The sequence below is a fragment of the Fusarium venenatum genome, assembly GCF_020744135.1.
Source record: "Fusarium venenatum strain MPI-CAGE-CH-0201 chromosome Unknown EDB82scaffold_2, whole genome shotgun sequence".
NCBI lineage: Eukaryota > Fungi > Ascomycota > Sordariomycetes > Hypocreales > Nectriaceae > Fusarium > Fusarium venenatum.
The window spans coordinates 7,086,784-7,110,656 of NW_027072130.1; the positions used below are offsets into that span (position 1 = coordinate 7,086,784).

Consider the following 23,873-nt stretch of genomic DNA (forward strand, 5'->3'; position numbering starts at 1 on the left):
AATGAGTCCATCGTGAAGTGCCCAAAGGAGCTACTTATTTGGAGGATTAAGATGACTCTCCCAACGTTATTTGATGTGGACATTCGGGATCACAAAGTCTCAGCACTTGTAACAGCTTCCGCCCTTCTCTTGTCACCAAAATTACGAGTAATTGCAGTTGATACCCTTATGATGAAACTAGTCATAGTGTACGCATTAATTAATGTTGAATCCAGTCTGTTGCAGTTCCATATGATGAGTAACCCCACAACCAATCTTGAATCATTACAAGCATGTACCGACAGGGCGATCGTTGGCCCACGAGGTACTTAGCCACAGATAAAGTTCACTCCCAATCAAAAGCCAGTATTATGGACTTTCGCCATGCCTAAGAATCAACAGGGCACAACAGGGGAAATTGAGGGGCAACTTACTGCTCAGTTTTTTTAGGCGGGACGGCAGCCTAACAAGGACGAAAACAAATCACCAGACCTTGACCGCAACCCACTTCCACCATCTACCATCATCACATAAATTCCCAACCACCCCTTGCTTTCTCGAAGCATATTCATAACCACATTTCGCTTATCTTGGTAAGTATAGTGCGCCTCTGCTGGTTCTTGACTCGTGCTGTTTTTTTGTCTGCATTTTGACACCCTGGTGGGCAATCATGGCTCTGAGCCCCTCCTTGAGGAGGGGTAAAAGCCATGACTGCGGGACTAGGATCCTGGGTTATGAAAAAGTTGCTGACGTCTGAGGGGCAGTAGACTCAAACCATATTCACAACCGATCATATCAACCGCCAAAATGTCTGCTTCCGAGCCCACCGAGCCCAAGGTCGAGGAGACCAAGCCTGAGGAGACCAAGCCTGTCGAGGCTGAGGTTGCTGCTGAGAAGCCTGTTACATCCTCCTCCGTCTTCTCCATGTTCGGCGGCGGTGCCAAGAAGGAGAAGAAGGAAGACGAGGAGCGCGGCGATAACTCTGGCAGCGCTAAGGCTCAGCGAGAGGCTGCTGAGGCCGCCAAGGGCGATGAGGTATGTTGACATGTCTCAGCATGGCATGCTGTAGTCGTTCCCCTCGAAACGTTCCATGCTAACCAGCCTCGCTTATATAGGAGGATGCTCCCGAGTCCGAGGACGTTCACTTCGAGCCCGTCATCAAGCTGACCGAGAAGGTTGACACCAAGACCAACGAGGAGGCTGAGGAGCAGACTTTCAAGATGCGCGCCAAGCTTTTCAAGTTCGTCAAGGAGAGCAGCGAGTGGAAGGAGCGTGGTACTGGTGACGTTCGCCTGCTCAAGCACAAGGAGAACGGCAAGACCCGACTGGTGATGCGACGCGACAAGACCCTCAAGGTCTGCGCCAACCACTACATCGTCCCCGAGATGAAGCTTTCCCCCAACGTTGGCTCCGACCGCAGCTGGGTCTGGAACGCCGCTGCCGATGTCAGCGAGGGTGAGCCCGAGGCTGTTACCCTGGCCATTCGATTCGCCAACGCTGAGAGTAGGTTTTCTGGATGAAACGCGCGACAGGACCCATTACTAACTTGTGTTCAGACGCCAACAACTTCAAGGATTCTTTCATGAAGGCTCAGAAGGAGAACGAGGAGATCTTCAACAAGGCTCAGGACGCCGAGGCTCCTCCTTCCTAAACAGCTCGCACTTAGAACCCTCCCCGATTCCCCTGCCCTTTCGGAGTTCGATCTCGATATTTTCAACGACTCACGATCGCTCGTAGTCCTGCGATATCTTGAAAAGTCTTACTCCAACACTCCCAAAACGCATGCCACGGCATCACGCAGGCATCTCACATTGCTGCGATGCTTGACCCATCACACAAACACGCAACACACCACAACCCCGCCACAACACTATATTCCCCCCAGTACGGTTTTTAAGATGGATAGATAGAGATTCCTAAGGACAGAGGTTTCTTGAGGTGAACTGTTCGAGTTTAGCCTCGAGGCGGATCAGTGGATGGATGGACGGATGGTTAGTTAGCATCATAGGAACATCAGATCACATAGCACCCTCTGTTAAAGAAGTAAAAGAAAAAAATTCCATAGATGTTATGATTCCTTTTATCGTGTGAACTGTTGTTGTCTACGACTGGTTATTTGCCAAGCTTCAAAGTTGCTGGAGGTGTCTGTGGCTCATGGATTAAGATCAGATGTGGCTGACAAGTCTCTTTAATGGATCTGACTATGTCACTGCTCGTTGTACGGCGTGTATGTGATGCTTTGTAGATAGTGTGAACTATTACTTACCTGATATGCCATTCTAGCCAAATCAGTTTCTTGTACGTACAACTGTTAAAGAATGGATGAAGGCAATGTTGTGATCCTCCCAGTGAAATGAGAAGTATTGCTAGCTCTGACGAAGAGCTGTAAAGATGATACGGATCGAAACTTTATACTAAAACCACGGTTGATAGCAAGACATTCACGTCATCGCGATAGTCTAAAAGACAAAATGGGCCATGTCATGATGCAGTTGAACCAAGGAAAAGCACGGAGCCCAGTTCAGACCAGCCCGACGCGGTTATGGTGCTTGGAGCATTGTAGTGGAGAGGGCAGTGATTCAGCGTGTCGTGTTTTGGAAGCTGGCCCCCAACCAGTACAGGGACAAAGTATGTCTTTGTTAATATAACCCAAAGTCTGGCTGTATGATGGGCTAACTCTTGAACTCTTTCCATCTCCTAATTGAATTTTCTGCCACGTCTTTATTCCCAAAATTTCTGTCGAAAAAGCGTCGAATTTGGATGCCGTGTCGTGTTGTTCTCTCAGGTTCACGCTTCAGCATTAGTTGTCTCTGGGCAGGTACCCCATCCATCAATCGCGCCTGCCCTGCACTCCAGCCTTCCTTTCCCTTCTGCTTCTGGCCCCCCGTCCAACCAACCGCCGTGGGACTGGCCTCAGCTCTGTCCAGTTGCTGGCGCTTCTCCGTTTTCCGACGTCTCCCATCCATCTCGTTGTAGGAATTTGTCCCCTTGTAACCCAATCCATACTTCTTCATTGACATTGTGCGTCTCTTGTGTATCCGCGTCAATCATCTTGGCCGTTCATCATCTCCCCCATCTCTGACTATTCGACTCTCTCAATTGCTGTTTCTGAACAACAGAAAAGATGTTGGTTGAGGTAAGTTGAAAATCCCAGCCTTTCGCATCGGATTACTCTCTGTCGATTCGATGTATATTCCAAGTGCTGGCCGCCCTTTTGCACATGTTCGTTCATATTGTCTGTTTGCTTGAGTTCTTTCCCGCCTGTTGCAGTCTCTTTGGCTGAGCAGCTTTTTGGTTGATGGTTGATGGTTGATGGTTGCGGTGTGTGGTGCTTTGCTTTGCTTTCCTCTGCACTGTTTCAACATTGACGTGTGTCGCGCGGTGAGAGAGACTCTGCAAAGATTGGTCGCGGTCTGTTGATGTTTGCCTCCATACATAAATTCATCTGCATCTGCAACTGCAAGTGCCAGCGCAGTGCCGATGTCAGTGACAGCCGTTGCGCGCTTGGGTTGGACAGCCAGAAGCAGGCAGCCACAGATGAGATGCCCATGATGGCTTCTATCTAACAGCTGCAATAGCGATTCACGCACTGCCTGTTAAGGTTCTCAACCCTCCACCGACGGCCGGCCTGGCCTCGCCCTTTTGCTCTCTCTTCGCGACTATTTGTTACTCGGGCTACTATTTCATCATCACCCTCGTTTGCTCACATTCGTGTTTACTACCACCTGCTGCTGTCACGTTCCTGTCTGGCCAGTACCAGCGCATTTTCGTTCGTTTTTCATTTACACAATAGCTTGTGTTACCGCGCAGCTATACTGTGCATCTTGTCCGCATCGCGCAACGACTGAGCACCCCAGAACTCATCATCATGGCCCCACGCACTCGCCCAGCATCATCAAGCCGAAAATTGTTATTGTCAACTTCTAAAACTAAAGCTAACGTCTCGCTTCAGCGCAAAGTCAAGGTCGTTACCGAGCAGAATGTCATGTAAGTTTGCGCCTCCCTCCCAGCTTGCGACGCTTTTTGGATCGTGAGGGTCGCGTACCGTCCATGAAGACAGCCCGATTTGCTGGGGGAGAAAACGGCCGATCTTTGCTGACAAGTACATCATTAGTGACAAGCCCTCGCCAGTCGAACAGTTCCCCATGCGAGAATGGAGCATGAAGGTTTTCATGGTCGATGAGGATGGCAACGAGCGCTCAGCCGATGTTTTCACCAAAGTTGTCTACAACCTGCACCCCACATTTGAGAATCCCGTCCAGAGTATGTTCGATATTTGTTTTAGCGATGAGGATTTCCAGAGACGCTGATTAGTTTGCGCTATTCAACAGGCTTTACCAAAGCCCCATTTACGTGCAAGAACGAGGGTTGGGGCGAGTTCGAGATCTCGATCGATTGCTACACCACGGAGAAAACGAAGCTAGCGCCCATCATTCAGGATCTCAACTTCCAGCAGACCAAGTATGAGCAAACACACACTGTGGTTTTCAAGAACCCCTCTCAGAGCTTGCAGGAGCGCCTGCGCGAAACTGGCCCCCTCCCTACCGACGACGACCACCGTCCCAAGAAGAAGGGGCTCGCGACCAAGAAGAGCGCTCAAAAATACGACTATGAGAAGATCGCTGAATCGCTGGAAAAGCTTGAGGAGGAGGATCTGCTCCGTGTCATCCAGATCATCAACGAGAACAAGGGGCCAGACACATACATAAGAAGTGATGTTGAAGGTAAGTTCCCAATCCCGCGTCACGAATGCACAAACACCCAACATATGTTCCCTGCATACCCTCTCCCTTATCTTTGCATTGTAGTTGATGTGTATGGTGGCTAATAGTGGATGACTTGGTTAAAGCCGGAGAATTCTCCATTGATCTCTACACCATGCCCGACAGTCTCACCTCAAAGCTTTGGGATCACCTTGTAAGTTCTCCTTGATGGCCGAGGATATGATACAAAGACCAATTATTGACCACGCGCTCCGGTAACAGGCTAAGAAGGGTCTTGTCAGCTAGATGTTTGCTACCATATCTTAATGTCACCACCCCTAATGTTATTCCATCGACGATAGGGCCTATAGTCTGCGCTTGGGAGTTGCTGTAACCATGGGATTTAGGAAAATGACGAGTTAATGAGCACGAAAGAGGACGACAGAAAGGGGTAAGGAAGGAGCCTTGAAACAAGACGAGGTTTTGGTCACAATTCTATAAAGAACTTTGTTCTCGCTTATCGCTCGGGAAGTTTTAAATTATAGATCACCCTCTCGTGTTAAATCATTTTGTGTAAGAGGTTGGTTGCAATTCTGTATTTGTTGTGTTGGCATAAAACTGTAAACGAGTTCCTTACCAGAGTTTAAGGGAGTTGAATCTCGACGCCGGAAGACGGGCATGTAAAAGAGATCAGCCAATAACATCAGGCCTTGGCCCGGCCTCGGCCGATCAGTTTGACGGGCCGGATCGATCAGATGTCGGATCGGGAGTTGAAAGACTACCGTTTTCCCTGGCGTGTGACCGAGTGTCTTGCTTAAGTAGTCATGTAGTTCAAACGGGAGCACCAGGCCTGCTGCTCTCGGATGCCGGCTGCTTTCTCCATATGAGTTTGGTCGATGGACTTTTATGCGTTGGATCTACCCATGGCCCTTAAGTCGCTGCTATGTCATTCATGCACGTTTGAATATCTCATGGAAAGCTGGCTTAAAAAGCAAGAAACTGATGATGAGCTTTGTATTTGGAACTTGATCTCTTGAGCCCAATACTGGGCTAGAAGCTACAAACAATGGAAACCGGTTTCCCTGTCATCAAGCTTTTCAGTCATAACACTACCGAGGGCACTGTACTGTTTGTTAATACCGTCACTTGTGAGATGCAATGATAGTATCCAAGGTATCACCTTGTGTTTGAAGGTGAGCGGGGACCTGACTACCTGCTTGGTCTGAGCACGGGATGCTCGGCAGATGGGTATAGTGGAGGCTGAAGATAAGGAAGCGAGGAGCTACTCTCCGCTGGACTGCGTTGTTGTTACGTACGCATGGCTGGTAGTGTTGCAAGGATTCTCCCAGTGGTTTGGATGTTTACATGTAAGTCACATTATGACGTTCAATAGGGCGTCGTTTGCAAGAGCTGCGGGTGATTTTATCATTTGTAAGCACCCAGAAATTCAACCGTCGAGTTGGTTGCCCCGGAACATTCCTCTGGATGTTTTCTGAGCTGGACATCTTGGAGGGCAGAGATTTATATGTCACCGAACAAAGATCGATCTAACAGCTACATTGAGAAAGGAGTGTGTATGGCATCGACACGATGACAAGTTACCATTGACGAATAAAAGGAAAGCAAGGATACCCCTATACATTGCGGAGTGTCGGGGGATTTCGAAGAGCCAAGACGTAAAGGATATAGCAGAGCATGCATGCCAATGCACAGCAGGGATAACTTGAGACTGCATTTTCTTCACGTCCTTCTTGTTCAAGATACATTTTACGAGATGCGCAAGTAGATATTGGAAAATTCTGATGGGCCGACACGTAGGTCAAACACTGAGAAGATGGAGGCGTCGTCAACGTGACATGCGCCTCAACTTGGCGATTGGTTGGTTGTGCGATAAGTACGGGAGGGGCGGAGCTGATGCATATTATCGCAAAGCGAATTTGATGATCAAGGTCATTTTGGATTAATGCGGTGTAGATGTTGATAAAGAAGTCTTTGTTGTCAATGGATTCTCACTACCTATACGCAGGAAAGATGATTAGTCTTGCTCTCAAGTATAAACACCCATCTAGTCAACATGGTTCGGAGTATTTCTTTCAGCACATCATATCAGAGACGTATGTAGTCTGTATCCTTGAGTCTCTGATGGCTGCATGAGATTGAAACCTGGCCCCTGGTTTCTCGATCGCTTGCAGCGGTTTTGCAGCGAAACGATAGCAAACTCTGGGCGAACCAATGAGGCTCGACGTTGATTATCGAGTTGCCCGTCTCGGGATAACGCGAACTTTTGGCTTACTGGGTTCTTTTGTTCTATCCTTCTAGACCTTCCATCGTGCCATTGAAAACTCTGAAAGCTCTGTCTTTTAGATCAATGGAACTGGGGAATACCTGTTGATTAGGAAGGTCACGAATTAAGTGAAGACGGTGAGTATTCAGAGCTAGGTATACATTCCCATCAGAAGTCTCTTGGCGTATAAGCTAACGAAGTTCATAGAGATGACACCTGTAAGGTTTGTTATTTAATACGTAAAGTATCACATTGACACGTCGTCACCTGATACATGTTGGTGTGTACTACGCCTCCCAAGTTCACATTGATTTGTTCGCAACAACGTGTTGAAGTTGTTGGACAAAGGGGGAACAGAAAAAAAGAGCAACGAGACTCGTGACCTTGCTCCAAAACCATCCAACCTATCATGTTTACTGATGTACATTTGCTGCATGTTTCACCCCCAGAATAGACATGGCCGTGCTGTAGCTCTCCCCCAGGAAAAGACAAGAAAGAAAGACTCTTTACCCCATGATTCTTGTCAGTTCTCACCTCTCATTTGACAATTTACCGTTTTGAAGATCGCCCAGACCAACAGATTCCCATTGAATTGACCCTGCACTGGCCACTTGTGGTCGAGTCTTGTCCTCGAGCTAAGACTGAGTTAATGCTACTAGGTCGTGTTAGTAGGTGATCCCTCCCCCCGCATCGAGTACCAACCTCGATGGCGGATCCATTCATATTCTTCCACTCATTCTTTATCATATCAACCAGGGTACGTACTAGTTTATAACAATCACGCACAGGGCACTTCGAGTCAAAACCCTTGCGCCCGGTCTCTTGGTTCATTGCACCTAGAGGAGAACTCCAAAAAGGTCCTTTATCCCCCCAGTCCGCTTCTCTTCGGCCCGCGCTCTCTTCACATTCCCTCCCCGAACCGCCGCAAACCGAAACGCGACATCATATCCTATCAGCCTTATAGATCTTTTTTTTTTTTTATCTCCGTCGCGTCAGATTTGAGCCTCGTTAGCTCTTAGCTGAGCTCGGCCGTTTACGAACACGGCAACGGCGACGTTTTGACGTCGACGCCGAGCCGTTCCAAACCTCCCCCCGCGCCGTTCAATTTCGATCGCCGACTCCGTTAACGATTCTTCCCTCCGAATCTTGTCAGACATTGGCAATGGCCCCGTACGGTGCTAACCATCCGACCTCCGGGGCCTCCGACTCGAGTCCTGCAGCCTCAATTAACAACGCTGCGCAAGGTTCTGCACAACAAACCCCCGGGCAGTCGACCGGGAACGCAAACCAAGGTCCTCAGCACAAGCGTGTTTACCAGGCTTGCATTCCCTGCCGTCGGCGCAAAGTGCGATGCGATCTTGGTAGTGTCGACAACCCTCACGACCCTCCTTGTGTGCGCTGTCGCAGAGAGAGTAAAGAATGCTTCTTCAGTGCTACTCGTCGCAAGCGCAAGACGGATGATGATGGCAGCGACCAGGACGAGTACATCATCAGGAACGGTCGCAAAAGGGTCAATGCCAACGACAGCCCTCCACCGCTCATCGAACGCCGATCTTACAGCAATGCACCCTTGACTCCCGGAGGCTCGCATGGCCAAGCCCAACCGCTACGTCGTCCTGACGGCAGCAGACTAGGTCGCGGACGGAACAGCGAATGGGGAGTTGAAGGCGATGCCAACCAGACACTGGAAAACATTGAGGCTCAAACTGTTATGCGGCGCGGCGTGTTTGGTCCGCAGGATGCACTAGATCTACTCTACAAAGCAGCCACAGACAGGTATGTCTTCAGACTAGACTTTCGGTTTTTGCTAGTCCAGAAGCTAATTTTATACTCAATAGTCCTGCCGTTGAACGCGAGCGCAGAGAGAGCACTTCATCTGCTCGTCCAGCGGCTCCTCGGCCCCCACCCGTGGATACTGGTCCTTACGGTTATGTTCCCAGATCAACCTCCAGACCGCCCAAACCAGAACAGCCTATCGATCCCGAGCTCTCACGACCCGAACTCAGTTCTCAGCCTGGATATACTGAAGCCATCAAGGCATGGCAACGCTTTCGATTCGTTCGCGCCGGTTGGTTCACAGCCCTCGAGGCTATCGAGTATATTGACTAGTAAGACTGGCATTGTCCTCAGCTATAAAATCGCCTTTCTAACCTTCATAGTTACTACAAATATCTGTCCCCCTTGACGCCTATATCACCGCCGACATTTAGCAACCCCTCGTCGCATGTTACGTTGCTCTATGAGGAGCCTATCCTAACAGTTACTCTTCTGACGATTGCCTCACGATATCGTCAAATGCCTGGTACTGGCGGCCATTGCCGATCCCATGCAATTCATGAACAACTATGGATGTACCTCCGTGGCATGATCGAACGATGCTTATGGGGACAAGAAGCCTTTGGTGGTGGCTTTTGTGTCCCACCTAGCACCAGTGCCATTTTCGACGAGTCTCAGACAAGCAGCACAGCGCCCTGGCGGGGATTGCGCAAGGGCAGCTTACGAACTCTTGGAACTATCGAGTCGTTGATGATTCTGACCGAATGGCACCCTCGTGCATTGCACTTCCCACCTACTGAGGCAACCGATGAATTAGTTTTGCCTATGGAAGCCGCCTTCCAGGCCATCACCGCCGCTGATGAGGATCCGAGTAAAACTTTGGGTCCCGGTTTTGGAGGCAAGAGGATCGAGAGCTGGCTCGAGCCGGCATGGAGAAGTGACCGCATGTGTTGGATGCTGCTGAGTACTGCAAACGGTCTCGCATATGAACTGGGTGTTTTTGATGACATTGATGAGTTGCTTCGAGACGATGCTATTACTCGGCCTGAATATCAGGAGGAATCGTATCGCCAAAGAGCCTTCCGAATCAAGCGATTGTTACTCATCTATACCACTCAGCTCGCGGGTCGTCTCGGTTGGACCAACATGGCTCCAGCTCACCTCAGGAGAAGCGATCCTGCCCTTGCTCGATTCCGACCCAACACTGGCGACGGGACTACCCCAGGCACGAATCCCTCGTCAGTTGGAAACAACTTCAACTATGTGCCTGACCTGGAACTGGATGATCAAATCATTCACTGTTGGGCCGGCATCAGTAACGCCATGGAAATGGGCAACGAAAAGATCTTCCGTTCCCGGAAGCATACGACACAAATCATTCAAAACGGCAAGTATATCAGCATTCTTAAAGAGTTCGAGCCTATTTTACGCGACTGGTGGAGGGAATTTGAACTATTCCGACTTCCTGAGTTCATTCGACATATTCTGACGATCGAGTATCAATACGTGCGTATCTATATCAACTCCCTTTCACTGCAAGCAGTCGTCGAGCGATGTACCAACCAGGCCCAAGCTGGAGCAACGGCTCACTCTGGGCATCATGGAGCAGCAGCTGTCAATGGGGGGCATCCGCAGTTGTCACCTCAGACAATGATAAACTATGGGAAGCTTCCCCTCGGTCAACTCGGAGGTTTTACTGCGCACGATCAGGAATACATCCGCGAAGTGGTGGAAGGAAGTCGGAACCTGCTTCGTACAGTAGTCGAAGGTCTGTTGCCAGGCGATTACTTGAAGCATGCTCCTGTACGAACATATTTCCGCATTATCAGTGGTGCTATGTTCTTGCTCAAGACCTTTGCTCTTGGTGCTCCGCGGTCAGATGTGAGGATGAGCATTGAGTTGATGGATGCAACCGTCGAAGCACTTCGAAACTGCGTTGTAGATGACGTTCACCTGGGAATCCGTTTTGCAGACCTTCTCGAGTCTCTCACGAGCCGCCTCCGCAACCGTTTCATCCAGGCTCCCACTATGCAACAGGCTTCAGGCCGAGGGCAAAGCCCTGCCCCAGATGGGCATACGCATAACGGTGAAAACCTGGCTCCAAACGGAGAAGATAACCCCAACTGGGTTGGAGGCCACGCGCAGAGACTTAGGGATGGGCTAAATGGTAACGGTAAGCAACTCTCACATAGGAAAACCTATGCAAATACTAACAGAATCGTATTAGCCCCAGTTCAAGCCGCTACCCATGAGGCCAACAACATCTCAGCGACACCGTTCGATCTTTCAGCGCAAAACTTCCCTTATCCCGGTCAGGGCCCTTTGGGTCCATCAACGCCCACAGTCGTAGACAACGCTGTCGCCAATATGGATGTCAGCCTCTTCGAAGACTGGAACCATCAAGGCAACGAGATGTGGTATCTTCCTCCTGGGCCGGCCTTCTTCCAGAATGTTGAGAATCCCTCCGTTGCAATGGGTCCCGAGGGCGTTAATGTCGGCGGCCTCGATCTCCTCGAGTACATGGCCATGGATCCTTCTCAGTTCCCTGGATTAGATCCCTCTTCTGGCCCTCCGACAAGCCACGCTTAATTAAGCTGTCTTGGTCCTTTCATCATCGATTTGGTTCAAAGTCTTCGGTTGCACATAATTATCAACATACACGACAGATATGCTGACCTCAGGTGACGGCTATCTGTTTATGTTTTTCTTCGTTTTACAGGGTGATCTACGGTTGGAAACCACTGTCAGAAACCCATGAAGACAATGACTACAACAGGAGGGGGATTATCTGAGCGTCAATGCACCGTTTTTGGAAACAGAAATGGGGGCATAGTGAAAGAACGACCATACACTTGTTGCAGCGGTAGCAGTGAGGAGTTTGTCGAATGGCAAAAAGCCACGGCAAAAATAACAGAACATATTCAGGGCGTTGGTTACATACTATCTAGCTTCTATTTGGAGGGCGACATGGAAACATCATCACAAGTTCGGATTTGGGTTTGAAGTTCAGTTGCATAGTCTGCAGGATCGACAATGGCAGAATCATTATGATGATACGAAAGATTAGAAAAGTACTATAAAAATATAAAAACTCTAAGAACATTCTTGTTACAAGGCTTTTTTATTTTGACATTCAGTACCTGTAAACAGTTTGCTGCATTGTCATGTTATGCATGTCACGGAGTATCAGACGATAGGTCTAGGATCAATAGTTTTTCTTTCTACCTCGATCTGGTCCGTTTTCAACCAGCTTCCTTTTCGCCATCCCCAATAAATAGTGAAATATCGTACACTGCCTATCCAACTGTGTTCTCCCCCTTAACATTGATATGCGTCCTATGATAGGAATTGACAGTTCGGTGTGGGATTAACAACGAAATAAGGCTAGCTATAGATAGAAGAAGGAAGAACAAACAAACGGGGCTTGTATGTAGAAAGTAAAAATGAAGAAAGTACAAAATGAAGAAGAAAAAGAAGAAAGCCGTCGGGGCTGCACAGATGAGAGGAAGGGGTTGTGGTATCATGCGTACATAATTTACATGTGAGTAGAAGACAAGTAGAAAATTATATGAAGCCTTGTGGGTGATGTGTTTAAAAGGGAATATGTAAGGCCGGTTGTGATCGGTGAAGTGGTTAAAGAACCGGGCATCCGATGGTGTATTAGACACCTAAGCCAGTAGTATATACTATCAGACGAAGGTGTTGATAAGTAAGATGTCGTAAGGCCGTTAACGTATAGCGAGACGTGGGACGGTTTATGGCTAGAGCAAACGATGATGCCGTATATAGGAAATGGTGGAATCAACGAATCGAAGAGCATTGGGTTGCTTTTAACGACGTCTTGGGCTCAACCCAGTCGTTTGAGCAGGGCTCCGAACCACCCTCTATAACGCGAATGGTGTCGCGTGTTTGGCGTGGGCTTCTTGGAGAGCTGCATTTGCTGTCAGTATATTACTTGGGTATTTGTATTAGGAGAACTTACTATGAAGGATACCGACCTGTCCCGTACGGTCCATGCATGCAAGCTGTACACTGCTGCCATCGACAAGGTCCAATACCACACTGTTGGGGAGCTCTTGAACTTCAACATCGGGAATGTATGGTGCTCGGAAGTCACTCAAGTGGTAGCGTTTGGTGCCCTGAGCAGTGCGACTGCTCTGAGATGGGAGTGCACTCAAAATAAGGAAGCCCTGAGAGTCTAGGCACATATTACGACGTTTCCAGAGCAAGTTGTCAGGAAATTGCACGTTGACGTCTCCCATGAATGAGACGATGGATGGGGGTCCACTTGTTGCAGGGCGGATTTGCTCCTCTTGCACGGTTGGTGAGAGAACAGTCGGTGGTGTAGTCTTGCCACGAGAGCTAGAAAGAGATGAGAGGCGGCGCATAAATCGACCAGCTCGGGACTTCATCTTCTCGCCACTGGACTTAGTCTCATCACCGGATATGGAGCTCTCGGTGGTTGCAGAAGGAGAAAGCACGTTTTCTCTCTCACGACTGAATGATGATCGGCGGCTGCTAATTGACAGCCGCTTGCCCTGGTGTGTCGATGGTGGGCGAGTTGGAGATTGAGAGCCCTTGGGAAGGACATCAGATGAAGGAGATGTGAGGGATTTGCGACGGTCGTGGATAAAGTCTCTAACCACACTGAGTGAAGACCGCCTCGATTGATCCTCCTTGTCTCCGTTGTCGTCCTTTGACATCCTGCGTTCAACTATGGTCTCCGTTGGCGGTTGAAAGGTAGGAGGGGACCAGACTGGCGATGCCTTTTGGTGATCTACCAACAAAGGTGACTCCTGAAGTTCCACGGGGTTAAACTCAGACGGATCTTTAGCAGGCTCGAACGATTTGGCTGCGTTCTGGCTGGGATCGCGGACTATTCTGGCAGTAACCGAGATCGACTCTGAACCAGGGGAGCCATCGTTTTCGCAAGGGTTCGCTTCAAATACGGACAAGCGACTAGCCACTGATGTTGAGCGTCCTCTGCGTGTCTGTCTGGATCTATCGGGCGACTCGTCGCGTTCGCCAGATCGCGACGGGGGTGTTCGAAGGTTTGAACGGTTAATGGAGCTGGTGCGGTCTACCACGGACGGAGATCGAGACGGCTCTCGACTTTTACGCACGGAGAAAAATGCCGAAGATGGTCTCTCCCGAGCGGAAGCAGTAGGGGCGGGGCTAAGAGTCTCGCCAGTGCTGGCTGAGAGCTTTTCGAGTGCTTTGATGCGCTGTGAAATACTCGATCCCACCGTACCCTTTCTACTCAGAGTAGGGCCACCCGGTTGCTGAGCAATCTTGTGCAAATAAGCAGCTCCTCCCGAGCTGACAGATCGTGCCGAGCTTGTAGTGACATCGCCGGGGGCGAGAAGCTTGCCGTGCACAGGATTCGAGACAGTTCGGGAAATGACAGCAGATCGTTCACTCTTGGTTGGACTAGGGAACACAGGGGTGACTGGACTCTTAGCAACAGTCATAGGCTTCGCCTCGTGAAGAGTCGCGTCGTGTAGCTCGTCCATCAGGTCCTCCTCCTCGTCAGACAGAGGGTCTTTATCTTCCGTAAGATGTGTTTTGATCGGGTCGATGTTTGCTTTGCGTTTTTGTTGCTTTGTTTCTGACCCCTCAGCCTCGTCTTTGTTGTCGTCCTCCTTCGTCTCCACAACTTCTTGAGTGACAATGGTTGGCTTGTTCTCTTCAATTTCGCGATGGGGAGAGTTGGAGGCCGATGACGGAGCCGCGTTCGCTGCTGACCGCAAATCCTGTGTCGAGAACTTAGATTTGGGGATCTTCAAGGCAGAAGTCGTAGGGGATAGAGGCTCGTCAGCTTTGTCGACATTGGCCGAAGCCTCGGTAGTCTCGGGCGCGTTTTCTGGATTTTCTGGATTTTCTGGGTTTTCCGGAATACTGGTATCAGCGTCGGGTACTTGATCGAGGGGCGCGTCCTCGGGCTGCTTCTCATTCTTAGGCGGTAAATCATCGCTGGCCGGCGCAACTGCTGCAACAGCAGCTTTCTCGTCATTTGTACTCTGTGCCGAGGTTTCCTTGGTGTCAACCTTCTTATCTTGATCCCGATTGTGTGCATCCTCGTCTTTAGGGTGCAGAGTGTCATCGGTCGATTCAGAAAGAGAAGAGGCCTTCGTGGACATCTCGGGTTCGGACGATGCAATGATGGGGCTGTCGGGGTGAGAATCACTTTGCGCAAGATCAGACGCCTGGTCAGCATTCATAGAGACCGAAGAACCATCAAGACCAATTCCTGAGTCGACGTTCGACATCGACGACTGATTCAATTCAGGGTCGTGTTGGTTTTCGCTGTCTTCAGCACGATCCGTAGACGATCCACCTTCACTGGGTCCGGGAAATTCGACAGGCGGTGACGAGACGTCAGCCTCGACCGCCATATCCTTCTTCTTCTTTTCTCGGAGCTTCATGGCCTTCATTAATCTTGCCTTCTCGGGTGAAATTGTGGGTTTCGCAGGCGGTGGTGCGGGTAAGATGGCGGAACCAGAAATCGAAACTCCAGAACTTGTCGTGGGTCGGTTGAGTTCTGTATCGGTGATTTGCAGTTCGTCCTGCACAGGCGGTGTATCCTTGTCCTTGTCCTCGGCAGGAGTATCCTCGGTAGTTGCGGTGTCGTCCTTGTTCTTCTCCTTTTTGGAGCCCTTGCCAAACAACTTAAAGCCAGAAGGCATCTGCGACACAGGACGATATGAACCCGCAGTACGAGGTCGGCCGTTTGTTTCAAGCGATGGGCGGGGGCCAAGCTTGACCTTTGGCTTACCGTAATTGTATGAGGAATACGGATACAGATCTGGTCGACCTGATTGTGATGACAATCGTGGAAGAGCTTCCGGGTCACCAGATGAATCAGGCCTCTCGTCAGCGCCGACAAAGTTGGGTACTTCCGACGTTGACGCGTCAGTGAATTTACTTTCCTCTGGAGATTCAGCAAGCTCTGAGTTCAAGGTAACTGGTTCTGTATGGGGAGCAGGGTCGTGGCTTGTCTTGGCTGTTTTTGGCCGAACCTCGCCGTCATCGTCATTCTCAGCAACTGACTGGCGTTTGGTGGCGCGCTGCTGTTGCTCGTCCTCTTCCTCCTCCGCAATCTCCATCAATCGCCTTCGGCGCAGTGAGCTTGTAGACGATGAAGTGGAACCCGAAGCAGCATGTAAAGAACAAGCTGCCGACAGCCTAGTATCTCTGAGCTCCTTGGCATCGGTGATTTCAAAGATGGTATCGTAGGGGGAAAATCGATCGCAAACGGCATTGAAATGAACGGCTACCCTGGCTACATTTCGACAACAAGTCAGTACACTCCCCACGAACTCACACACTGGGAACAAAGAAGGACATGCAGGGAAGGAGGGGTGCCAGTACGGACCTTGAATAAGACGGGAGCAGTCCTCGGGCAGGTACTTGATCAATACGTTCCTCCTTCTGTATCTCAAGAATCCGTACAGAGGGCTGGTATCTTCGTATTCGGTGACGTTGTTGCGCACCTCGACGACGCCGCCTGAGCCACGACCCAGCAATTCGACTTCATCGCGACTCGCGTACTTGAGCAGGAACCTGAAGACGAAAGTTAGATCACGATTGATTCCTAATCAGCCCAGGGTTTTTGTCATACCATCCTCCAGCTTCAGCGACAGCGGCCTCGTAGGCTTCCTGGACCTTCGGGTCGTCCAAGCCATTCAACGACATGATGTCTCTATCGCCACCAGGTCAAAAAGTAAAGAAGTGAGGGGGTGGAAAATTAAGAAAGTAGGAGTTGAAAGCCTAGGTTTGCACCACAGGCATATGGAAACAAAAGAAGAAATACTAATTAAATAAACAATGAGTGAAAGGAAGTGATAAGCAGGTAAGCTGCGGATCGGCCGACAAAATCAAGAGTCGATATCGATCGAGACAGAGCCAGAGACCGAAGACGAAACCAAACGCAAAAGAAAGAGGAATGAAGCTCTCCCGAAAGACGGGGGAATCTACCAAATCAGTCGAGTAGAGTAGTAGAGCTGGACCGGTCCAATATATTTCGGGGTCTTTCTCTTCCAGTCGAGAGGAAGCGTAACTAACGGGTGGGATGGATTGCCTGGTGGGTTTTCCAATGCGGGTCAAGGGGCGGCAGCACCAGATTTCAGGGGCAGAACTGCCAACCTACATGGGTTAATATCGTAACCATGGATTGATGACAAGATTAACTAGGATGGCAAGATTTGTTTCGTTTGCTCTTGAACAAGTACCGGCCAATTCGTCAGGTCGTGCAATCAAGCGGCAGTGAATCAGATATCAATCGGCCTCTGGGGAAGTTTATGCGTTAGTCTTCAGGAAGAAGAAAGAAGGAATGTTTGTCTGAAGAATGGAGCAGGCCTGTCGTTGTCGACCCCGTTTATGCCGATCAATAGTCACTGATCAAATTGATGAAACCTGGTGGTAACAAAACCAGATCGGGAATGGCCAATAATTGCTTGTATTAGCCTATTCCTACTATGGCAGCATGGGCTCGAGACACAAACAAGAAGAGCAAGTCTATAGTCGAAAGAATCACAACAGCAAACGACAAAAGCTGGCTAGTCTCTGTTCATAAGTCGTCACTGACGTGACTAAAATACCAACTACTCGATAATGATGTCTTGTTAAAGTGTAAATCACACGCCAACCAGACAGGTGGTTTTGTGCTGGAATGAAGGATGGATAGCGTCTTGTCCCATTTTGGGGTTGGGCCAATTTCAAGACATCTAGAACGAACCAGCACACAGGCACAGGCGAAGCCGTCAAGCTACAGTACGACAGGTGAAGTGTCTGTGTTTCTGTCTATCATACGTATGTCGCGCATAATCACAAGGGTAAATAGGTCTAGGTATGTAAGGAGATAGAAAATTGAAGCTTTAAAGTAGATGGCAAGAGAAATGCTAGACGAAATGACTATCCGGCCAAGGCGGCCTTTCTCCCCCTTGCTTCAGACAAGCAAAACATGCATGCGTTTTCAGCTTTTTAGGTGAAGAGATACCATTTACTGCCTATTAGATGACTCGCACAATCCAAAATCATTCTCGTCCCACCTTGCAAGATATAGCACCAACATAAGCTACTATCTATGTAAGTTAGAGTTCCAGTTCCAGCCACTCGAGTAACCGAGCACCTCCTAGAACCCAAGCTCCTCTCCCGCTCCGACTTCTCCACTGTGGACTAGCAAAATAGCTTTTGACGTTGATTCATTCTCGTTCCTGCATTGGCGACCCGGAAGTGTTTGAGCCCAAGTAATAAGGCATCATTTGGCTAACCAGGGGTAATGGCTAACAGAAAGAAACAAGTAAAATAAGGCATCAGTCTAAAACGGCGATACCGATACCGATACCGATACACTGCCTAAATAAACTTGAGTCTGGCTGCACGCCATTTCCCCCAAATCTCATCTCGATTGTACGACAGTTAATCCAAGGAAATTGCCTGGCCGGTCTCAATTACAGTTCAAATGTTCGCTCTGCAGTGTAGTGGATGATGTTGTAATTTGCAATCATCGTTATGGGGCCTGAGGGTAGACTAGCGATTCAGTCTTAATTTCTGCTACTGCCCGGCTAGAAGCATGGAAGCTCCTGGCGAAGCTGCAAGAAACAATAACGTGGTAAGCCTACCAAGATCCTGGTACAAACCTTAGTTCTGTCTTCTTTCGATAGATACATTGTCCGCAGATCTTCAGAGATGCCGGGTTTTATAAAGAACTTCACCAGCTTAGCGCGAGTGCCAAGTGTATCTAATACCGTCAATGTTCTTTCGAGGCGTAATCATATTCGTTTTCCATACAGCAACGCACTTTCACACTCGAGAATATGCCATGCTTCTCATCGTGCATGTACGGCGTTGCTCAACTAACTGACAGAAACTACAATACTATTCAGGCTCTTTCAGCTTTGTATGCGAGCCGTGAGACCAAACCCCCAAGAGCATCCTCGCTCGCATATCATGTTAATCCTCATCTTGCAGCTCGTGGTGTAAGGAGTAAAGGAGGCAGCGTCATGTCAAAGTACACGCGGTAAACCACTGCATCCATATTCCATCCTCACAATGCTCAATAGTCTTTTTGCTCTGAGACCATAAAAAACTAATTTGGCTTGTGTTTATCATGCCTTGTGTTTGATTTCTTATCCATGAATTATTCCTGCCCAGGAGGTTTCTCCTTTTCCTCAACCTGCTTCTCTTCTGCTGGCTTGTCTTTCCGAGCCTCCAAAACAGCTGCCTTATTCAGTATAGGTACGTCGTCCGACTTGGGATCTGCGACATGGGGCGGCTCTTCAGTCACTATGTCATCCAGAGAAGTCGGCACAAAATTGCCCTCCTGAACAGCTATAGGAGGTTCAGATTGAGGCGCGCTATTAGATGCTGATACGCCGACGGCGGGCGTTGTACCGTCCGCAATTTTTTGTTTAGTCTCGCTGACAATCTTGTCTGCCTCGCTGACCTGTGACGCTGCGCCTTCCACTTCTACCACAGCTTCCTTGTTCTGGTCAAGCCGAACGACCATACAAGACAAGTTATCAGTGCTGAAGCGGTTCAGTGCATAGTCGACAAGCTGTTTTGAGGCTGAGATGGGGTCTTCCACGTTGCGGACAAGGTCAACGGCTTCCTGGTCGCTACATACATCCCAGATCTATAATAGTTAGCTTGTTGATCCTTGTAATCTGGGGCACAACTTACTCCGTCACAAGCAATAATAATAAACTCGTCACTATCGGGCTGAATGACCGTCTCAGTGGTATAAGGATGGCCCGTAACGAGCTTCTTCATGTAAGCGTCGCCAAGGGCACGGGTCACAGCCAGTACGCCATTGACACGATTATTGAGGATCAACCCGCCGGCAGCGGCAATGCGTTTGCCTTCGACCTCGTCGCTACCTTTGTGATCGTAAGAGAGTCGTAGAGCCTTTCCACCTCGGCAGAGAATGATGCGGGCATCGCCAACGTTCGCGGTGTATAGTACGCGCTGCCGTCCGCTACCCTTGCCCTTTGAATTTGTAGCCTTAGTCGCCTCGTCGTTGGATGCTCCATCATTGGCCTTATCCATTTCGATAGGCTCTTCTGGTTTGGCGGATTTGATGGCGGATCGATCATTTGAGGCCCGATCCTCCCAGCGCAACACTGCGACAGCCGCAGTGCAGCCGCTGTTCTTCAGCGGAAGTTTTTCAAGCTGCGCATCGGCAGCTGTAAAGGCCTGGTCTAAAACTTCAGGAATCAAAGCATTGGGATTCTTGCGTATGATATCCTCGAGGATAATATGTAGTTTTTTGCCACACCAATCAGCAGCGAACGTACCAGCATGTCCATCAAAGATAGCAAAGTAGCCATTGTCCGACTCAACCATATCAGAGGTGACCAAGTCATCACCTTCCAACTTATCCTTTGCTGACGCATCGTTCAAAGCTGGGGTCTGCACAAAATTGTACAGGAAAGCATGAGTATCTTCCATAGTTCGGCGGCATTTCTTGTTCCTATCTTCCCAAACGCCAACACGAAATGTAGATTTGGGTCCGGGCATGGAGTCTCCGGCAGAATTATTATGTTGGCCCTGAGGAACTGCAAGAGCAGGATCCTGCTTGCCGAGTTTCTGAAGAGATGTCTGCGAGCTCACTTCAGAGCCTCCGCTGCGACTGCTCTGGGAAGAGAAGTTGAGCGAGTTCTTTGCAGAGGCCAGAAGACTACTGGCCCGGCTACTGACGCTACTACTTCTGCGCTTCTTGTCGCTCGGTCCGCTGACGTCCTGGCGAGTTGGTGGGCTGCCATTTCCGCTACGTTTTTCACCGCTCGCAGCCTGGTCAGTTGTCTTGATGGGAGCAGGGGCACTAAGGCCTGAGCCGGGCTCAGGAGAAGGAGATTTGTCGGATTTCGAATCGCTCTCGGATTTGTTGCCCGCTGAGTTGTTGGAACTGCCACCAAACATTCTATTCAGCAGACTTCCTCCAGTCGAGGAGAGACTGCGACGCTTGTTGCTCGCCAGCTTGTGGTAGGATCAAAGTAAAGCTAGGTGGAGTGGCACAGACGGATGAATTTACCAGCACGATTAATGCCGTTGAATATCGGATGTGTTTGTGTCGTCCTTGGGAGTCTTAAGTTGTGTATGGTGACTACACGTGAGCCGTTGCGGTAGCAGTTGGAAAGTGTATCGTTGTGGAAAACGTAGGGGGCGGGGTGCTGGTCGAAACCAGCTTGGCGTCTATGATTCGTTGGCGCAAGGATGGCCTGGAAGAGTTAGAGAACTTAGATCTAAACTTGACTCTGTGTTGCCAAGCATCAACGGATGAAGAAAAGAAGAGGATAATGAGCATATGGGGATTGCGATGCAAGCTGGACAGATATCGATGATGTAGCTCAGCGCGCGAATCGCCGATAAGCTTGCTTCCAGCTGTCTTCACTTCAGTGTATCAGTTTAGTTGAGATGACACATCCGAGGCGTCTCAGCTAACGTACAGCAGGGTTGTGGGTGAATAAAACAAAAATCAAGCTCGTATGGGTTGTGTAAATGCGCAATGCTTCACAGCTTATGTATCGCAGGCCGAAGGAACGTGACGTATACGCCACAAGGGAACGATTGCATTGGCGGGGATAGTGATGAACGTACGTACCTGATGAAGACTGAAAGGAAGGGTATTTGGACGGGAACAAGACGAACTAGGAAATGCTCAGAGGAAAGAAGACGATGCCCTGTAGAAATGAAATCTTGAAAAAGCAACCAGAGATCGGTTAAGTTATGGCTTAATACAAGACGGGTAAGTGCAGAGTCGTGTCGTAGTTGATGAAGAGTTGGTTGAGACGTTCCATCAGTTGGTAATCTGGGGCTAGCTGAGTGAAGCAAACGGATTGGCGAGCTACCCTGATCAAATGGAAGCCAGGGCGAGTGGGGGCGGGGACCTTGCGCTTAGTTGGTCCCAGACCGTGACCGTCACTGGTTGTTGGCCACTGACGTATCATCGCTTTAGTGACGTTCACTGGCTGGTGAGCGCGCAGCTTAGCGCTTTGGGAACGAGGATCCATGATCACCAGGTAGGATAGGATTTGATCTTCAGGACAAGTCAACTCCAGGAGATGTCCTCACAGCTCGGAAAACTTGACATTACTTGACTGAGAGAAAAAAAAAAAAGACATTAGTCAATATACTATATTGGACCCGCTCTTGCGTTGTCTATTTTCTATATCCTTTGCTTTATGTTTTGGCATTCTGCTACCACTTGAATGCATATATATCGAACCCTTTTTTTTATTACCTACCTATGATGAGAACCAAAGCAAATGATACATTCTGTTCATAGTGCAGAACTCAATCAAATAGCAGTGTCCGGGATATCCGGAGACTAGAATACATATTCTTACAAACCGCACAAAAGGCCGAACTTGGTTTATTACAATCTCATGAGACCAGGCTCTGTGACCGTAGCTAGCTGTACACGTGTAACTCCGAGGCTGCCATCCTATCCGATATAAGTAGGCAGTCGTTTGCTAACACGCTAAGAGAGTGGGCTCCATCAATGCATGAACGTGATGCCTTTGTTGTAGAACAGCCGCTCGGCCTTATGCAATTCTGTGCAAGGTGTATTCCGCATTAATTAACATTAACCCAAACAAAATATACATTCTGCAACGGCCCGCATGACAAAAGAAGCTTACACCAAGCTTAGGTAGTGTAAGTTTGGTCCAACTCCAGTGATACCTTATTACAGTACATACTTACCATGAAACATTCAACCAGCCAATGATCTTCCAAATAGAATTCGCAAAACGGCGAGTATCGTTTCCTATACCACCAAAAGGTCGAAAAACTAAGAATTAAAATACAGTGCTCCGGACACCAATGCACCCCAGCAGACGTAGCGCCATGAAATCGCCAATTTCTCCCACGACCATAGACAATCTGTTTATCAGGTCTGTCACCTTGCTGTGATCCGACTAATTGATAAACGAGCATTTCACCTGGCACGATCGGGTTGACATGTTTAAACAAAACGCCAATAATCGCCTGTCGCTCGTCTATTTCCGCAGGCTATCCAGTCTTGCTTGGAGATCATCATCAACGGGGTCTCCGCCGCCACTACCACCTCCGCCGCCGCCGCCGCCGCCGCCAACTGCTTGAGCAATCCTGCTCTCCGGAACAGCTGCAGTTCCTAATGCGGTAGGGGTTTCGCCAAGCTATGATAAGAGTCAGCAACAGATATCGCAAAGTGTAAAGGAATCCTTGGCTTACCGCTTGGTTAAAGTCAACACCAATCTCCTCCAGAACTTGCTCTACCACCTCATCACCCTCTTCCTCAACTCCTACATCCATAGCATCGTCAAACACATCGTCCATGACCTCTGATCGCTGATCCATTATGTCGTTTTCGCGCTCAAATTCCATGGCGATTCGCTGGAGCTGGGGAAGGTTCATCTGCTTGTTCATGCTTCCCAAAGCCCTGGTAGCACCCTTCATAGCTTGCATCATATCTTCGTTTGTTCTGTATGTCTGTAGCGTTGCCAATCAGCTTTCTTCTGTCTATATTCCAACGGCAATTATTAAATACCTGGAGACGTAGTGAAATCTTTTGTAGTTGACTGCGCATGCTGTAAAACTTCTCGACGTATCGTCTCGTGCGGACCAAATCCTTGGCTTGAATCTTGCAGGCTCCCATTTGCCCATTTTTGGCGCTTGTCTTGATTTGTTGGATAAGGGTCTTTTCTTGCTTCTCCAGCTTAACTCTCGTCTGGTCAAGTTCGCGAATGGCCTTGTCGAGCATGCGCTGGTTCTTGCGCAGGCGCTCCGCAGGCGTCATGCGCTTTCCAAATGCCCATTCTAGGATCTATGCATTGAGCGAATTAGCCATCATGAGCGCGCTATGCGGCTGCGCGACACCGCTGCTCTTACATTCATGGTGAGCGGGGCAGTTGTCGTGGATCGGTGAAAGACGATAGGGTTGTCGAAGAAGAACGTCGGTTTATCGTAAAGAAGAAGGAGGCCCTTTAGAGTAATAGAGTAAATAGGCTGCAGTAATCACGAGGCAGCAGGAAAAAAACCCAAGCCAAGATGCGTGATATGGATTGGCCTGGCCTTGTCGTCGTCGGAAACTAGGTCTCTACGTAATCAGTCAAGTCTGGGCCAACCTTGGTAGACCAGGATAAGAT

General features: G+C 49.2%; 6 protein-coding genes across 6 annotated transcripts; 3 read left to right on the plus strand and 3 right to left on the minus strand.

The window, feature by feature from the left end:
* The first annotated feature begins 426 nt into the window (after positions 1–426).
* On the plus strand, positions 427–2,046 carry EDB82DRAFT_537013 (uncharacterized protein). Its single transcript, XM_025735773.2, has 3 exons — positions 427–1,014; positions 1,095–1,482; positions 1,536–2,046. The coding sequence occupies exons 1-3, from the start codon at positions 787–789 to the stop codon at positions 1,628–1,630; spliced, it is 711 nt and encodes a 236-aa protein (XP_025586446.1). The 5' UTR covers positions 427–786; the 3' UTR covers positions 1,631–2,046.
* Positions 2,047–3,847: 1,801 nt separating this feature from the next.
* On the plus strand, positions 3,848–4,988 carry EDB82DRAFT_525185 (yeats family-domain-containing protein; the record flags this gene model as incomplete). The annotated part of the gene is made up of 5 exons (XM_065609136.1): positions 3,848–3,966; positions 4,094–4,242; positions 4,311–4,703; positions 4,829–4,896; positions 4,965–4,988. 5 exons carry the CDS (start codon positions 3,848–3,850, stop codon positions 4,986–4,988), a joined length of 753 nt encoding a protein of 250 aa, XP_065464963.1.
* A 2,777-nt stretch (positions 4,989–7,765) lies between these two features.
* EDB82DRAFT_183271 (uncharacterized protein) lies at positions 7,766–11,414 on the plus strand. Its single transcript, XM_025735777.2, has 4 exons — positions 7,766–8,742; positions 8,805–9,074; positions 9,126–10,915; positions 10,970–11,414. The coding sequence occupies exons 1-4, from the start codon at positions 8,129–8,131 to the stop codon at positions 11,329–11,331; spliced, it is 3,036 nt and encodes a 1,011-aa protein (XP_025586449.1). The 5' UTR covers positions 7,766–8,128; the 3' UTR covers positions 11,332–11,414.
* Positions 11,415–12,446: 1,032 nt separating this feature from the next.
* EDB82DRAFT_183098 (uncharacterized protein) lies at positions 12,447–16,928 on the minus strand. Its single transcript, XM_065607153.1, has 4 exons — positions 16,364–16,928; positions 16,118–16,305; positions 12,725–16,024; positions 12,447–12,673 (listed from the first exon to the last, which is right to left on the minus strand). Exons 1-4 carry the CDS (start codon positions 16,435–16,437, stop codon positions 12,627–12,629), a joined length of 3,609 nt encoding a protein of 1,202 aa, XP_065464964.1. The 5' UTR covers positions 16,438–16,928; the 3' UTR covers positions 12,447–12,626.
* Positions 16,929–18,825: 1,897 nt separating this feature from the next.
* On the minus strand, positions 18,826–20,878 carry EDB82DRAFT_183499 (phosphatase 2C-like domain-containing protein). The gene is made up of 2 exons (XM_025735779.2): positions 19,426–20,878; positions 18,826–19,378 (listed from the first exon to the last, which is right to left on the minus strand). The coding sequence occupies exons 1-2, from the start codon at positions 20,662–20,664 to the stop codon at positions 18,884–18,886; spliced, it is 1,734 nt and encodes a 577-aa protein (XP_025586451.1). The 5' UTR covers positions 20,665–20,878; the 3' UTR covers positions 18,826–18,883.
* Positions 20,879–22,378: 1,500 nt separating this feature from the next.
* On the minus strand, positions 22,379–23,847 carry EDB82DRAFT_500752 (Snf7-domain-containing protein). The gene is made up of 4 exons (XM_065608633.1): positions 23,617–23,847; positions 23,276–23,551; positions 22,556–23,217; positions 22,379–22,499 (listed from the first exon to the last, which is right to left on the minus strand). The coding sequence occupies exons 1-3, from the start codon at positions 23,620–23,622 to the stop codon at positions 22,807–22,809; spliced, it is 693 nt and encodes a 230-aa protein (XP_065464965.1). The 5' UTR covers positions 23,623–23,847; the 3' UTR covers positions 22,379–22,499; positions 22,556–22,806.
* Positions 23,848–23,873: the final 26 nt, after the last annotated feature.

What these genes read in the sequence shown, in the direction of transcription:
- EDB82DRAFT_537013 (XM_025735773.2), top strand. Translation starts at nt 787, where the DNA reads ATGTCTGCTTCCGAGCCCACCGAGCCCAAGGTCGAGGAGACCAAGCCT. An exon ending in AGGCCGCCAAGGGCGATGAG is followed by an intron (nt 1,015 to 1,094) that starts GTATGTTGACAT and finishes TCGCTTATATAG; the next exon opens with GAGGATGCTCCCGAGTCCGA. An exon ending in TCGATTCGCCAACGCTGAGA is followed by an intron (nt 1,483 to 1,535) that starts GTAGGTTTTCTG and finishes ACTTGTGTTCAG; the next exon opens with ACGCCAACAACTTCAAGGAT.
- EDB82DRAFT_183271 (XM_025735777.2), top strand. Translation starts at nt 8,129, where the DNA reads ATGGCCCCGTACGGTGCTAACCATCCGACCTCCGGGGCCTCCGACTCG. An exon ending in TACAAAGCAGCCACAGACAG is followed by an intron (nt 8,743 to 8,804) that starts GTATGTCTTCAG and finishes TATACTCAATAG; the next exon opens with TCCTGCCGTTGAACGCGAGC. An exon ending in GCTATCGAGTATATTGACTA is followed by an intron (nt 9,075 to 9,125) that starts GTAAGACTGGCA and finishes TAACCTTCATAG; the next exon opens with TTACTACAAATATCTGTCCC.
- EDB82DRAFT_183098 (XM_065607153.1), bottom strand. Translation starts at nt 16,437, where the DNA reads ATGTCGTTGAATGGCTTGGACGACCCGAAGGTCCAGGAAGCCTACGAG. An exon ending in CTGCTCCCGTCTTATTCAAG is followed by an intron (nt 16,025 to 16,117) that starts GTCCGTACTGGC and finishes GTCGAAATGTAG; the next exon opens with CCAGGGTAGCCGTTCATTTC. An exon ending in ACAGGTCGGTATCCTTCATA is followed by an intron (nt 12,674 to 12,724) that starts GTAAGTTCTCCT and finishes CAGCAAATGCAG; the next exon opens with CTCTCCAAGAAGCCCACGCC.
- EDB82DRAFT_183499 (XM_025735779.2), bottom strand. Translation starts at nt 20,664, where the DNA reads ATGTTTGGTGGCAGTTCCAACAACTCAGCGGGCAACAAATCCGAGAGC. An exon ending in TTATTATTGCTTGTGACGGA is followed by an intron (nt 19,379 to 19,425) that starts GTAAGTTGTGCC and finishes TAACTATTATAG; the next exon opens with ATCTGGGATGTATGTAGCGA.
- EDB82DRAFT_500752 (XM_065608633.1), bottom strand. An exon ending in AGATTTCACTACGTCTCCAG is followed by an intron (nt 23,218 to 23,275) that starts GTATTTAATAAT and finishes GCAACGCTACAG; the next exon opens with ACATACAGAACAAACGAAGA.